This window comes from Clinocottus analis, unplaced genomic scaffold (assembly GCF_023055335.1).
Source record: "Clinocottus analis isolate CAN_PGR_092001 unplaced genomic scaffold, fCliAna1.0.p SCAF_9, whole genome shotgun sequence".
Lineage (NCBI taxonomy): Eukaryota > Metazoa > Chordata > Actinopteri > Perciformes > Cottidae > Clinocottus > Clinocottus analis.
In genome coordinates this window covers 1651092-1666108 of record NW_027176251.1, presented here as the reverse complement: position 1 = coordinate 1666108, position 15017 = coordinate 1651092, and the positions used below count along the sequence as shown (strand labels likewise).

Genomic DNA, 15017 nt, shown 5'->3' with positions numbered 1-15017 from the left:
TCATGTTTAAAGTGAAGGTGATTCAGTCGTGTAGCATTTGCATGAAGTTAACATTTATTAGATTCATTCATGTAGAGATGAAGTGAGAGATTGTTGTGGTTTGATTGTGATTGTTCAGCATCTTGAACCTCCAACTATTCTTTCTCTTTGGGTTTTTCCCTTCAGAGTGCCAGTGGTGAAGGAGTTAATGTTGGAGATTACATCACTGCCTCTCTCTCTTTCTCTCTCTCCATCCTCCGCCCCTTTCCTCTCTCCTTCTCCATCCTTCCTAATCTCCTCTCGCCTCCCCTATTTGGCCTGCAGTCTCCTCCTTCTCTCCTCCCCTCCTGTCCGGTATGAAAGGGAAGTCTCTTGCTGGCAGTCGCACCACCAGAGCCTCACGGGAACTCCTCCCACACACACACACACACACACACACATACACACACACACACACACACACACACACACACACTCTACCTCAGCCGGCTGCCAAGTCACAGCCCAGTGTCCCTTTGCGCGAGGCCTCCGGTCGACCAGCTCCTCTTCGTTTTCTTGACATGGAGCTTCGGCGTTTGCGTGAGTCCTTTCCCCGCGGCGGTGGCGGTGGCGGCGGTCGCCTCGGTGAGCAGAAGGAGATGCTGGACCTGAACCGGCGCCTGGAGGCCTACCTGGGCCGGGTCGAGCTCCTGGAGGAGGAGAACGCGCTGCTCGCCGGAGAGATCCGAGGCCTGAGGCTCAGCGGCCGGGGGCCCTCGGGGTGGCGGGAAGGCCTGGAGGAAGAGCTGCGGCGGGCCAGGCGTGAGGTGGACTCGGCCTGGAGGGACAGGGTCCACGCGGAGATGGAGGCCGGCCGGGTGGCCGAGGAGCTCGGAGAACTCGAACGGCGGTGGCGGGGCGAGGCCGGGGCCCGGGTGGAGGTCCAGGGGCAGCTGGAGCAGAGCAGGAAGGAGCTGGAGGAGGAGCGGCGGGCTCAGGTCCGGCTGAGGGAGCGGGTCGGGCAGCTGGAGAACGAGGCGAGGCGTCTGATTCGGACCCACCGCGAGGATGTGGCCCGCCTGGAGGCCGCGGCGACCCGGACCGGAGCCGCGGCGGCACAGGTGGCGGCTGCTCGACGCGGCTGCAGGACGCCGGACCTCCGACAGCTGGGGCAGGAGTGCTTCCAGAGGGCCGCCGGCGCCTGGCAGGAGGCCGCGGAGGCCCGTCAGGGGCACTTGGATGAGCTCGAGGAGTCGCTGGACCGAGTCAGGGGCCGCTTGGCACAAGCGGGTCAGGAGAAGAGCGACAGCCAGCTGAAGCTCCGGGCCCTGCAGCAGGAGATGGAGTCGGCTCTGGACGCCAGGCGGCACCTGGAGACGGCCGTCGCCCAGCGGGGGGGCCAATACGACCAGGAGATCCAGCTCCTCCAGGTGAGAGGTCCTCCTGTCAGCACCTGAAGCTGAACCGCTGATGGAGCAGAGGCTCCTTCTCTAACTACACAAAGCATGCAACTGACAAGTGTTTCATTGTTGACTGAGCTTCTCTTTCAGGCGATGAAGAAACTGTAAAAAATGACAAATGCTCATCAGAAATATTCAATAAGAGCCCTTAAATTCATGATATTAATGTTGTGTAAATAATCTCAGCATTACAATATACTTCATATATATATTTATATATATTTGTCACCCTTCTGTGAGTCGATCAGTATTAAATTGTTATGTATGAAACATATTTTCAAAGCAAAAATCTTGCCATTTGAATTATCAAGCTGTGAAAACAAAAAAAAGGTTGTAAATCGAGGAACGTCTGTTGTGTGAAAACGTCGGTGGCTGTTACTCGTGAAGCGTGCGGCCTCTCGCTGTGTTTGATGTCTTTGTTTGCAGCTTTTTTTAAAAAACAAACAGACGCAGTCTAAAATAACTAAGTGACAAACCTCAGGGGGAAGTTTCCAGATGATGATCAGCTTCGGCGCGACATTTGTCACAGAGGAAAAAACAGAGTTTAAACATGAGTGTATTACAAATGACGGGTGAAGCATCCATCACTAGATCTTTATTTATATTAACATATAAATATATATATATATATATTCCGATCTCTCTTATCTGGCTGATAGTCTTTAGTGAGAAGCCAGACGTCCCTCTGAAGGCCTAAATATATATTCTGTGAGAATGCCTTCATGCGCTTCTTCTCTTTTGTCTTCGTTAACCGCTTCCTTTTCCTGGCCCACTTCCTGTTTTTTGCAGGAGCACTTGGACGGCCTGGAGGCGGAGCGGGAGGAGCTGTGCCGTCGGACGGACCGCCTCGCTCTGGAGAACCAGAACCTGCTGCAGCAGAAGACGTCTCTGGGCCTGGAGGTGATGACCTACAGGTACGCTGCTCTCAAGAAAGTGCGCTTTTTTATTACTGCAGCCAGAAAATATGAATGTCACAACATCTGAAATACAAGGACGTGTATAAAGACCATCATCACTACCTGATTATCCTGTGTACAGGGCTCATATGCATGCTGACCGATGCTTTTCCATGACTTTTAACAAAATTTCCCTGACTTTAAACCAAATTCACATGACTTTAAACCAAATTTTCATGACTTTTCACCAAATTTTCATGACTTTAAACCCAATTTTCATGAGCCAACATGTGAAATATGTGTGCAAACAGTAAAAAGTGATAAAATGTACTATTTAAACTAACAATGAGGACTCCAAATCATACAGTATACCAAAAACCGTTGCTGTTTTCAGCTTCCTAATCTGAAGGATTTGCCGCTTTTCTTCAACCCATTTAAGATAATATAAGATATACTTTATTATCCCCCAGGGAAATTTGCTCTAAATGATAGTGAAATCATTCTGGGTTTGGACCGTCGGTTGAACAAAGCAAGCAATTTAAAAGCAGTAAATTTGACATTTCATGTCATTTTGTAAATTGAACAATTAACCAGCGAAAGAAAAATAATTATCCGAGTGTTTGACAATGAAAATAATCTTCAGTTGCAGCTCGATTAGTAACGAGACTCTGAATTAGACGATAAGTTTAACAGCGTAGACGAGCTCCTCCTCTGACGGACAACAGAGAGCAACAGGACGACCAGAGCGCCGCCGTCTGAACTAAAGGTCAGCCGGTTGCATCAGCAGCCTCTGATGTCTGTGACGGAGCAACGCATCCATTATGGAGGTCTATAGCGGCGTCTCTCCTTTCTCCTCCCCCCCATCCTCAAAGTATTGACCCTCACTCTCCCAATTTATGAGCTATGGGAGTGTAGAATAACAGCAGAGAGTGGGGGTGGAGCGGTGGCTACTAGAGGACACACTTCAATGTCATTCCCTGCCCATGGGACTGTCGTCATGTTGAGATGTGTTTCAAAATTATATTTACAGACAAAAAAACGAAACGAAACGGCTAGACATGCAGCTAATGGTGTGATGCGTTGGAATGGAGGCTGGTGTGGTCCACGTGTGTGAATGGAGACAGTGGTGTTAGTGCTGCATGGGCTGTCATTGTGTGTGTGAGGAATCAAAGGTTTGTGCGCTGCCATTGGCTCCTCAATGGCTCCTCAATGGCCCCTCAATGGCCGGCCCTTTCCCTCATTACCATAAGAACAGACTGCAGCTCCCCTTCGCTCATCCTCCCACCCGTCGCTCCGACTGCAGCGTCGCGTCTTCTGGCTCGTCCGCATACTGAACATCAGCGTATCCACGTCTCGTGTGTGTAACTTCAGAGTGTAACCGAGTGATCCTCTTGTTGTCCGTCCCCTACAGAGCTTTGCTGGACAGCAAAGGCCTCCTGAGAGACGTCCCTTTGTCCAATCAGCCAAGAAACATCTCCACCACAGGTAATGAAAGTAAAGAGTATTCATACACCTGCGCCATGCGAGAGTGTACAGCGCCTCAAAAAGCCACGTAAATCCTCTCCTTTATCCCCACTCTGCTTTGTGAGAGCATCATTTCAGTCGAACTAAAAGCCCCTCAGAGTGGAACATGTTTGATACGGTTTGTAATCGCATTAGTTGAAGTGTGTGTGTGTGTGTGTGTGTGTGTGTGTGAGTGTGTGGGCTGAGGTAGGCACTTTGGGTCCTGTAATGCAAGCCACCAAAGACAGACAGTCCCCAAAGGTCATTGAGCCGCATGGCTCTACTTTCCGGGTAACTGAGACAATGGAGGAAGGAAATGTCGATCAATATCTCCCCATTAGTGTCCTGCTTCCATTGAGAACATGCATTTTAACGATAGTTAATGGTAAGGTAATACGATAGGCGCGTTAGCAATGATTTAAAATACTAGTCAAAGCCATGTGGACACATCGAATATCTAGAATACGGCATCTGGGAATTGGTTTAATTTCTAAAGACAATCAATGCAAGCCATTATTATTACAGTAGCTCAGTTCATTATGTATTCATGAGCTCTGCTCTTGTCCTCCACAGATGCAGTTTTCAGTCCTCGGGGTGTTAAAACGCATCACCAGACCCAGCTGTCCGCTGGCCACAGGTCCACTTCCCTCTCATCTGTCCGTGGCTTCACAGGAAGACGACCGGCAGCGGTGACGGCATCGCCAATCTGGAGCAGGAAGCCCGTCATCCTCGGCGACGCTCTGAAGATTTCCTCGAGCGCTCGCACAACAACGTCAGCAACATGGGAAACCCAGTACCCCAAAATACTGCAGGATGGAGCCGTGGAGAGTTTCAGACCCCAGGAGGTCAATGAGAAAGTCACCCATGCTGAGCCTCTGTTGCCTCCCAATGAGCAGGAGGCCGAAACAACATCAGGAGACCACGAAGGCCAAGAAGACCGAAACCATGCTGGTGCGGACCCGACACCGGACCAACCAGTCCTCCAGTCGGTGGTCGGTTATCAGGTGGAGTCTCGTGTCAGCACTGAGCCACCCGTCCGCGATGAAATGAGTCAGCATCAGTCTACCACCCCCCACCTTACGCCTTACTCCGTCAGAATGACAGAGGAGCCCAGTGGTTTCTCAGATGAGTCAGACATGGATGTCCCTTTTGAGGAATCTGTGGAAAAAGAAGATATGCAAGAGCCGCATGCGCCAATTGATGCTTGGCCAGAGAAAGAGTTTATCGGCAAAGAAGTAGAGAGTGTGCAAGAGGAAACGGCAGATTCTGAAACAAAGGCGGGTATTGAACCAAACTTTGATTTCAGGACGAGTCGTCCAGTATCTCAATGTCAACCGGAAGAGAGCCCGTTTGACAAAGGGACAGACATCAGCCCCGATGAAAAGATCTTGAAGGAAGATGCAGCCGAGACGAGGCAAGAAATCAGCTGTTCTGTCGTGGGAACCAATGAGACGGACGCGGAGGATAAGTTGTACCCTGATGGAGAAGAGATGGATACGTGGGATAGTGTAATAGAGAGGAAGGTAGATCAGAAGACAGAAGAAGGCATCAAAAAGGACGAAGAAAAAGGACAACACGCGGAACCAGAGGAAGATATATCCGCGAGAGAACAAAAGCATGAAAAGAGAGAAAACGGGTCTGATTTGGCCACAGAAGACAACGAAGCTTCTTCAGTGACGGACACACACGTAGATGACGATGCACGGTGGGTTGCTTTAGACCAAGAGCACACACTTTCCCCCGATAGCGAAGAAGACGATGACGAGGAGGATTCTCAAAATGTCTCTGTGTCTTGGAGGACCGAGCTGGAGGGCGACAGCTACGCTCAGGATAACACGCTCGCCGACACTCGGCCTCTGATCCGATACAAGAGCGACGAGGCCGACGGCAACACCCAGGCGTCGCACGTGGACGAGAGCGACTCCAGCGAGGGGGAACAGGAAAAGAAGTTCGGAGAGACGGGAATGTGGAGCGAATGCAAGTCAAAGAAATTCGGAACGATGGAAGACCTGTGCGAAGAAGTCGAAGGGGAAGCGCTGGATGAGGAGTACGATCTGGGATATACCCACGTTGAGAACAGGGCTGTTGGTCGTGGTCAGACTGGAAGTGAACACGCTGCACTGGGGAATGCAGAAGGGACGATCAGAAAGGTCAGCGAGGAACAATCGGACAGAGAAACCGAAGAGCTTACCAAACCCACGACACGCGCAAATATGTTCAACGATGAGGAGCTGGAGACGGACCGACTCGTGGAGCAGGAATTAGAGAACCTAGCCACGGAAAGCTACAGCGCTCACTTTGCACAGCGGCAGCTGAGCGGGACGCTGCACACGCAGGGCAAGTCTGTCCAGGAGAAGACGGAGCGAGAAGAGGCCGAGATGCTTTGCGTTGCGGAGCCCGACGCAAGGGTAGACCAGCCACTTTCATCTTCCACTCCCATTACAGATCGACCTTACGAGAACCTGCCTTTCTGGGATTCATCGGTGGCGTACGAGGCGGTCCAGCATAAAGATCAGCAGGCGATAGATGCTCCAGAGAGAAGAGAGGAAGAGGAGGAGCACAATAAGTCCATGCTGACACACGCCAATATCACAGAATCGCCCTCTCGCCTCGATGACATCATCAGCAGGCCCGGTATGGAAGAACTCAATAAGGATCCAAACTCTGTGCTGCAGGTCTCAGTGGATCAGGAAGGCCTGCAGGGTGTGGTCGCCCCCGTTGAGGTGAAAGAGGAAGCAACGAGTGCATCTCGAGGACATCTAGTCGAGGATGTTGCAGAACGCACAGAGTTTCCAGAAGGTCTAGAAACCGCAGAGTGGGAAGTCCTAGAGAACCCAAGTGAGGACTTTGAATTCGGAGATCGGAGTGAAGATTATGAAAAGTGCGCTAATGTGCCTGAATCAGCTGAAGGTTATCTGCACGACGAAGGAGGCGCCGATGAGGTCGTCGTGACGAGAAAAGAGGCGACCCTGGAGATTTCTCCCGGCAGTGCGCCTGACGGAAACGATATCTTCATGGCGAAGGACTCGGCCGACCTGGTGAACACAAACGGGAAAGACAACCACAGCCTCCGCGGTTTCTGTACCTCCGGCTTCACGGATGACATCTGGGAGACCGGTGCCGCCAATCAGCCCGCGAAGGCCTTCAACGAAGCAGCGGATCCAACCAATCAGAATTTGCTTTGGGGGAATTCGGACAACGTGGTTAACGTGGTAAACGCCAGGGTGGAGATCGACTCGTCGAAAGCCCCAAACGCTCAGAGAAAGCAGGAGCGTCCGGAGGCGAAGCAGCAGGCGGCGGTGTGTCACAATGTCGGCGAGGGGGAGTTCGTTGGTTCTGACGATTCTGACTCCTGGTGAATCCTGGTCCTCTGGGGAGGAAGCGGTGTGAAAAGTTAGCGCTAAGTTTGAGCTTCAACAATTTTCAGACCTAATTAGTTTCAGTCGAGGAAACAACGTTGTTGTTTACTTACGAAAGCCAAAGTCGTGCCTCGGTACGCTCAACCACCAACGTGCCAATTCTGTCTCTCACGATGCCGAACACTCGTTTCCTTCATCTGACATATTTGATCATCAATTGTTTTTTCATTATCCTGATGGTTCAAACACTTTCACCTTTTGAAAACCGTGCGCGAAAATCCTCCAGCGCCCATTTTAAGTCCCAGCATGCCCCATTCAGACAATCTTTTGGTATAAAATACACAATTTTTTTTATTTCTTACCTGAACAACACAGTTTTTTTTTACTGAAACTTCTTCCTAACAGGCCAAGACTTTGTTTTATTGTGATTTCTTTTGCAGATTCAGATTCTTTAGGTCCAAAAAAGTGGCTTATTGACGGCTAGAGGAGGCATTTTGGGGAATCTGGCTCATATCATGCTGGATGTTCATAGTTACGATCAAAATATGTTTTAAAAGTGATTTTTTTGCAGATGTACATTTTTTTTCCCAAGACTTTGCTGAACAAATAAATACAATAAACACAAGTATTAGAATTAACTTGGAGTTCCTATACAACGACTCAAACACAGGGAAAAAGATGTCTAGAGCCAAAATTGATTTCACAGTTTTCAACAGGTAAAGTGTGCATGTGAAGCAGGATTATATCTGCACGAGGGTACAGCATGAAGACAGAACAAAGGGTGTCATTTGAAAGTCAAAGCTTTATTGATTGCTGCCTAATCCGATTTTACTGACTAATGAAAATCAATGAGACCAGGAGGGTGGGGGTCCTTGTAGAGCTGCTGCTTTCATAGCGTGTTAAACAGACGGCGAGTGTTTCTGCCGGTGAGTCGTCTCATTTTATTGGACAATAGTTGACCCATTTGTGCATGCTTTACTCCTGTAGAAAGAAGGGTTTTGTTTCCGTCTCTAAAGTTTTTGCTGCGGTACATTTACAGTCCATAATAAAACAGTAGATTCATGATTTGCTCCCGAGTCTTTTTGTTGGATCTGTTGTCTTCTTTGCACCACAGACACTGACACCGAACACAGTCGGCATAAACAACAGCTCTATATCTGTTTGATGTGCGTTTTATTCAGACCACAGAATATGTGTTCATCCTCTGGAGAGCTGAACTCATTTAGACTGATCGCTCATAGAAAGATGGAGGGAGGACGGGTCTTTATCAGCCAACCAGGAAGTTAAAGTCACGCTGGTTCTCTCTACAAAAAGGACATTGTAATTTCTCTGTTGGATTTTGGGATTTTTACAGAGAACAACTTTTTTGCGATCAAACTTTTATAAATGTTCTAGATATGCGTATAAAGAAAAGATGTGTACATAAAGATAATCATACAAATAAACATACAATTTCAAATATACAATGGGGTATACCTGCGTATACATATGATGTTGAGACCTTTACAGGGAAAAGTCATCATGAAAATGGAAGTTGTTTTAACTCACCTGTACATGCAATCTGCTCCATATTTCTCATATGTCATGACCTCCTGACCCTGAAGACATCCATGTGATCATTTTGAATCCTAGTTATAGCGCCACCTAGTGGCAATAGGAAGTTACATGTTTTCTACTTGTATACCCTCCTCCTTGATACAATGAAACAAATGTTTCCAGCACAGGCAAAGCTAATTGAAGGAGTTTTTCTTTAAGTAACAGAACAACCTGAGCATCGAGCAACTGGCTGCTTGAGATGAAATGTTCCAGGAGCTGAATGTTTGAACACATTGAAGACGTTTGGCGTTGGCGAGCGGGCACCATGGACTCGTCCCGGAGGCGGGGCGTGTCTTTAATGTCCGCATGAAGCGCTCTGTTCCTCTGGCAGCAGAACCGTGTGACTGAGGGTCAAAGCAATGAGCTCGTTAGCTGTCCACTAACGAGCTCGTTAGCTGTCCACTAACGAGCTTCTGCTGCACCACACACGCTAACGAAGCATTGTTGTGTTTGATGGGATGCATCGGCTCGGAGAGAGGAACAGCATTCATGCTCTCACACGACACCTGGTTAAGGTTATGGTTCCACCTGGTTATGGTTTCACTTTGTTTCTCTGCGTTCTCATTGTAATAAAGTACATTTAAAATGCTGCAAACGTTCAGCGCTGCGTGTGCAGGTCCATAACCGACGACCACGGGGTCACTGTGGGGGGAGGTGTGTTTGTACAAGTCCATTAGGAGGGAAAACCTTGTGTGTGTGTGTGTGTGTGTGTGTGTGTGTGTGTGTGTGTGTGTGTGTGCACGCTCCGGCAGCCATCTGCCAGCCCTCATCCCGTCCCCATTGATTTACTCCGGATGTCTTTGGAGTGAGTGATGGCCGTGCAGAGCCGGTCTGAGGAGCAGGAGTCTGCAGCGTTATCATGAAGCAATAACCGAACGACGGTATATTTATTTGTATTCTGATATTTGGGAGAATCTGTGGAGTTTGTCCTCTGGGAGCATAAATGTGCTCATAAGATGGAGATATTTCTTGTGTATGGGTTGTTGGTGTGAGACTGGACTTGACATGCAACAAATAGAAGGTGAGGAGATAACAAATGACGTGAGCATTCATCGTCTGGGGAGCATGAATATCATGTAAATATAACCAGTATTTAGTTTGTTTTGGGGTAAAGATGACCTGAGGACGCAGACAAAAAGCTCACCAAAAAATCAGAACAGGGTTCATGCACAAGTTGATCTATGGATTTCCATGACTTTTAGCCAAATTCCTATGACTTTTACAACACTATTGGGATTTTATTTTTTTCAATATATATATATATATATATATATATATATATATATATATATATATATATATATATATATATATATATACATACATATATATATATATTTTTTAATATATATATATATATATATATATATATATATATATATATATATATATGTATATATACACACAGGTAGGCAGAGTCCAGGTAACAGAGACTTAACAGTTAAAAAGAGGAGATCTGCAGGAACCAGAGTACGTTACTCATATTGCATGAAAAGTAAACAGACCAGAGGTTCAGAGACGAGTATAGAAGCTCGGCCTTTCCCTTGTCGGGGCATCGGCCTGACAGGTGATGCGCCTGCACCTCGTGCTGCGAGCACACGCACACAGGAGTCGAGTCATCGGTCACCCGGCCGTGTTAAAATAGAGCCGAGGTTGCACCGCGCGGTGCAATCGGCCGGCGACAGCTGCGAGGATAATAATCCTCCACGAGAACAATACCGGCGACGCGTCGGAGGCCCGGATGCCTGAGCTCACGGTCATCTGTTTGAATGCTGTTGCTCAGCAACATGACTCATGCAGACGCTCGCTCCCAGAAATCTGGACAGTTTGGTGTGAAGATAAAGGCGTCATTTGGTTTGAGACGCTGTCTCTGGACGGAGCCCCCCCCCCCCAACACCGGGCCTATTATCGGACAAAAACAACAACTTTTTGTTTTAACGTTTCCTTAATTATCTCGGCCGTAAAAGTTTGACTAAATCAACGTCGGATTGCACGAACAAACACATCGCCGTAACCCTACGGGCTCGTGTGAGTCACAAAGCAACACACATCACGACAGACGCCTATTAGTACCTGAAGAATCACAAGTCTTTTCCTCTTTGTCTCACGTATCCGTTTCCTGTGTCTTTTCTGTTCCGCCCACGTTCCTAAAATCGCGTCATACAGCAAATGCGAAGGCATACGCTAATTTTAATACCCAGCATGCTCAAGTGAGACAATGTTTTGCCATAAAGAAAAAAATATTTTTTCCGTTTTTTAACTGCGTTTCTTTGACTGAAAATCCTTCGCAAAACCCCGACGCTTCTCTTATAAAACTCATTTTTGGGGTTCATATGACTCTTTGAACTACTTGAACCCGGTGAACATTGAGAACTGCGCCCCCTATAGGTGAATGGTGCGCAAAGCGCCTCCAACATTCAACCATGATAGAAACAAATCTAGACATTCAGAGTGATGATGTAACCTTTTTATCACAGCTGCTTAAAATAACCTTAATGCTTCCTCTGCAGTGTTAATGAGCTCTATGTAGATAGCACAAGGATGTGGGCGTGGCCACATGATCCCTCCTGCATTAGACATACCCTTTATGCTTTATATAATATTTATACCGGTCACTGACACCAGTTCAGAGGAGGAGGAGGAGGAAGATGAGGAAGAGGAGGAGGAGGGTACTTCCTGTGTGGGTGTGTCGGCCAGCAGATGCCCACAGTAACCTAATCAGGGAGTGGAAATGAAGTTAGATGTGCACTGGTAGACAGGCCACGCCCGAGAGGAAGACGATGACTCACATCCGATCACGAACACACACACACACACACACACACACACACACACACACACACACACACACACACACACACACACATTCCTCTGTCCCTCGGCAACCACTGATCAGATGCACAACATAGAAGATACAAATCTTAAAATAAGATTATATCAATCAGTCGTTTTCCGTCTTTATTTATATGATAAACAATAGAAGCAGCAGGTGTTCATGTTAACATTCTTCCATCTTCCATCTTGTGTTACTAAAGTGAGGTTATGCAACAATACTATATATACTTACCTTTACTGTTCAACATTGTTTACCTTTTCTCTGTTTTTCTGTCTCTTACTCCCCCTCGAATGGATTTATATTTACAAAAAGTTGAGGGTTGACTGTGACTCACTGGTTGTTGTTCCATCAGCACCTTGTTCCCTCAGCCCCTTGTTTCCTAAGCTCCTTGTTCCCTCTTCCCTGTGTTTCCTTATCTCTATGTTCCGTAGGCCCCATGTTTTCTCTGCCACATGTTCCCTCAGCCCTGTTCCCTCAGCTCCTTGTTCCCTAAGCCCCATGTTCCCTAAGCCCCCTGTTACCTCAGCTCCTTGTTCCCTAAGCCCCCTGTTCCCTCAGCCCCTTGTTCCCTTATCAACTCATGGCTGAACCTGATCAACCCAACCAATGAAGGCGAGCACTGGCCAGACTGCTCGAGGCCTGAGGCCGTCGCCGACCTTCCCCTGTTGTCACGGTCGTCTCCGTCTTCGGGTCGCTGTGAAGGCCTTTAACTTTTCGAGTGCATGAAGACATCATTGGCCTCAGAAACAAAATGGCTGCTTTGATCCCTGAGCGGCTGTAAAAAAGGGTGACTGTTGCACGGACAATGCTCGGCCTGTCCAGCTGGACGTCTCACTGAGTGTGTGTGTGTGTGTGGTTATTATTAGCGGCCTGTTGAGCCAGGAGTGTGTGTGTCTGTCTGAGACGTGAGCCCAACGGCTGCTGGGGACAAACCAGTTGACCGGACCAGCTGACGGCTGGGAGAATAATTGTGTGGGTGTGTCACTTCTTTGGCTAAACACCCAACAGACGTTCCATCTTCTCTCTGTTCCAGCCTCAGGAGGAGATCAATAAAAAGAGGAAACGGGACACAAAACACATCGTAATATTTATTTAGTAAGTATCGTGATAATATCGTATTGTGACAGTTATCGTGATATCGTATTATGACTTAAGTATCACAGTAATATCATATCGTATTGTGACGTGTTGTGATAATATCGTATTGTGACCTAAGTATCACAATAATATCATATTGTGACTTAAGTATCGTGATAATATCATATTGTGATTTAAGTATCGTGATATATATCGTATTGTGAAGTTAAGTATCACGATAATATCGTATCGTGGGACCTCTGGTGATTCCCACCCTACTGTTAGTGTAGGGGAGTAAAAAACACTTTATTTGAGTAAATCTTAAATAGAATACAACTGGAAAAAGTCAAATAGTACTTAGATACAATACTTAATAAAGTATATGTACTCAAAGAGACTCGCGTGTATCCTGAGACCCTCCAGCGCTGCAGAGGACAACGGCTCAGAGGGTGTTTGAATACGGCACGTTGTAAAAACATAAAAGTATTTGTATTACATGACTTTTAACAAGCTCGTTTCCTTGAGATGAATCCAGAGAAAACTCTTGTTGTTATCTCAAGAAAACAAGCAATTACGCCTCCGCCTCAGCTCGAGGTGTCAGCGCTCAAAAGAGTCGTGTGATTACGAGTAAACACGGCGTGACAGCTCAGAATAACAACCGGAAGTGTTTGGCAGGAGAAACGGAGCGTCAACTTCAATAATCCTCAGAAAATGAAGTAATTATGCACGCCCCTCCTCGGCTTCGTTACCCGTGACAGGTTGTTTTCTTTTGGTTTATTTTTAGTTTATTTGGCAAAATGTACTCAAACCTCCTGAAGATGTGCCGAGCGTGGATCATCTGAAACGCACTCCTAATGCACTCAATGTGTTGGAAATTAACTTCATTATGTGATTATTATGAACAGAATATAGATCGTTAGACCTTTAGCTGTTTCTGTGTCTGACCTTTGACCTCCTCTGTGAAAAAGGAGATCAGCGTATCTTGGATTCTTCTACTTATTGATCTGCATTCAAAGAGGCTCAATGAGCGAGTGTCGGCTCAAGAATACACTTTTGAATGTTCTTAATCCATAATCTCTCTGTTAAAAGTGAATCCCTTGGTTATCTTTGTGTGTGTGCATGTTTTAGGTTAATAACTGGTCACCAATTAACCTTTAAAAACCAAAATGTTGGAGTCCTCGCCTGAATGTTCTCTGTTCTAAACCCTCTCTAACTTTGTTCACATGTTGTGTTATGGTTTGTTAGAGTTGGACTTTACAGCTGCATCATTTCAAACTAATAATCATCCTGAAAGTCTTTTTTTTTATAGTTGGACCTGAAACCTTTTAATTTCTTTGTCATATCTTCATTTACTCTTAACCAGTAACATAGACTGATATTTACACATCTGAACATCTCACGATATTTTAGAGGAAAACCTAAAAATATATTGTTTTCTATTAATATCCAACTAAATGTATCTCTAAAATAATAACGTCCCCTTATGTCTCGTTCGTTGAAGTGTTACTTTTAAGATAATATTTAATAAAACAAAACTTTCTCATATCTTTGGAAGTAGCACAGAAGTACACACATGTAAATTGAGTGTTCAGCTGAACTTTATAAATATATCAAAATGCAGAGTCGAGACGACTTTATTCACATTTTAAAAAGCAGATGAAGTCTTCAGAAGCAGCTTCCTGCAGCACACGACACCAAATACGACACCGCCATCTAGTGGCGGCGACGCGGCGATGCAAGAAAAGACAGCCAAACGTTTGTGTAGGTCAACTTGTCTATTTAATATATAAAATACGGTAAAACATACGCAAAAAGGGGAGGCGGGTAAGAGGGGACCAATGGATACTTTGGTACAATAACAAACACTTTTTTTTTGTAAAAGCAGTATAGAATTTGTAATAACATATCAGTGCATACTTTATTTATGAAAATATACACAAATTGTATATCATTCTCCAAAAAAACAACAAAAAATATCTTTACAACAAAAAACAAAACAAAAAAAAGCAGACTAGCCGAACACAATATATTAGCTATAATTTATTTAAAACTTTTTTTTTCTTCAATTTCTTTTTTGAAAGTTTTTTTTTTTTTTTTTCTTAAACGTATTTATTTCTGTGATGTATATTTGTGTCGATATTACATTTTATTTCCTATAACATGATTCACTCGTCGCCCATGCATTGACATCGTTGTGTCTGGTCAGAAATAAGTTAGACGTGTGTGTCCTCCCTCCCCCCATGTAGCATGTGTGGACTGAGAGGTTTTGTACATCGGACTCAGAAGTTGCAGCATTGTAGCGGTTCCGTTGCGGTTCTGTTGCGGTTCTGTT

The 15017-nt window shown here is 46.1% G+C and overlaps 1 protein-coding gene across 1 annotated transcript; it reads left to right on the top strand.

The window, feature by feature from the left end:
- Positions 1-343: 343 nt before the first annotated feature.
- nes (nestin) lies at positions 344-8222 on the top strand. The gene is given in 5 exon segments (XM_068568987.1): positions 344-1388; positions 2208-2332; positions 3726-3799; positions 4391-7163; positions 7165-8222. Coding segments are annotated over 5 exon segments (3864 nt in total). The 5' UTR covers positions 344-539; the 3' UTR covers positions 7208-8222.
- The last annotated feature ends 6795 nt before the right edge of the window (positions 8223-15017 follow it).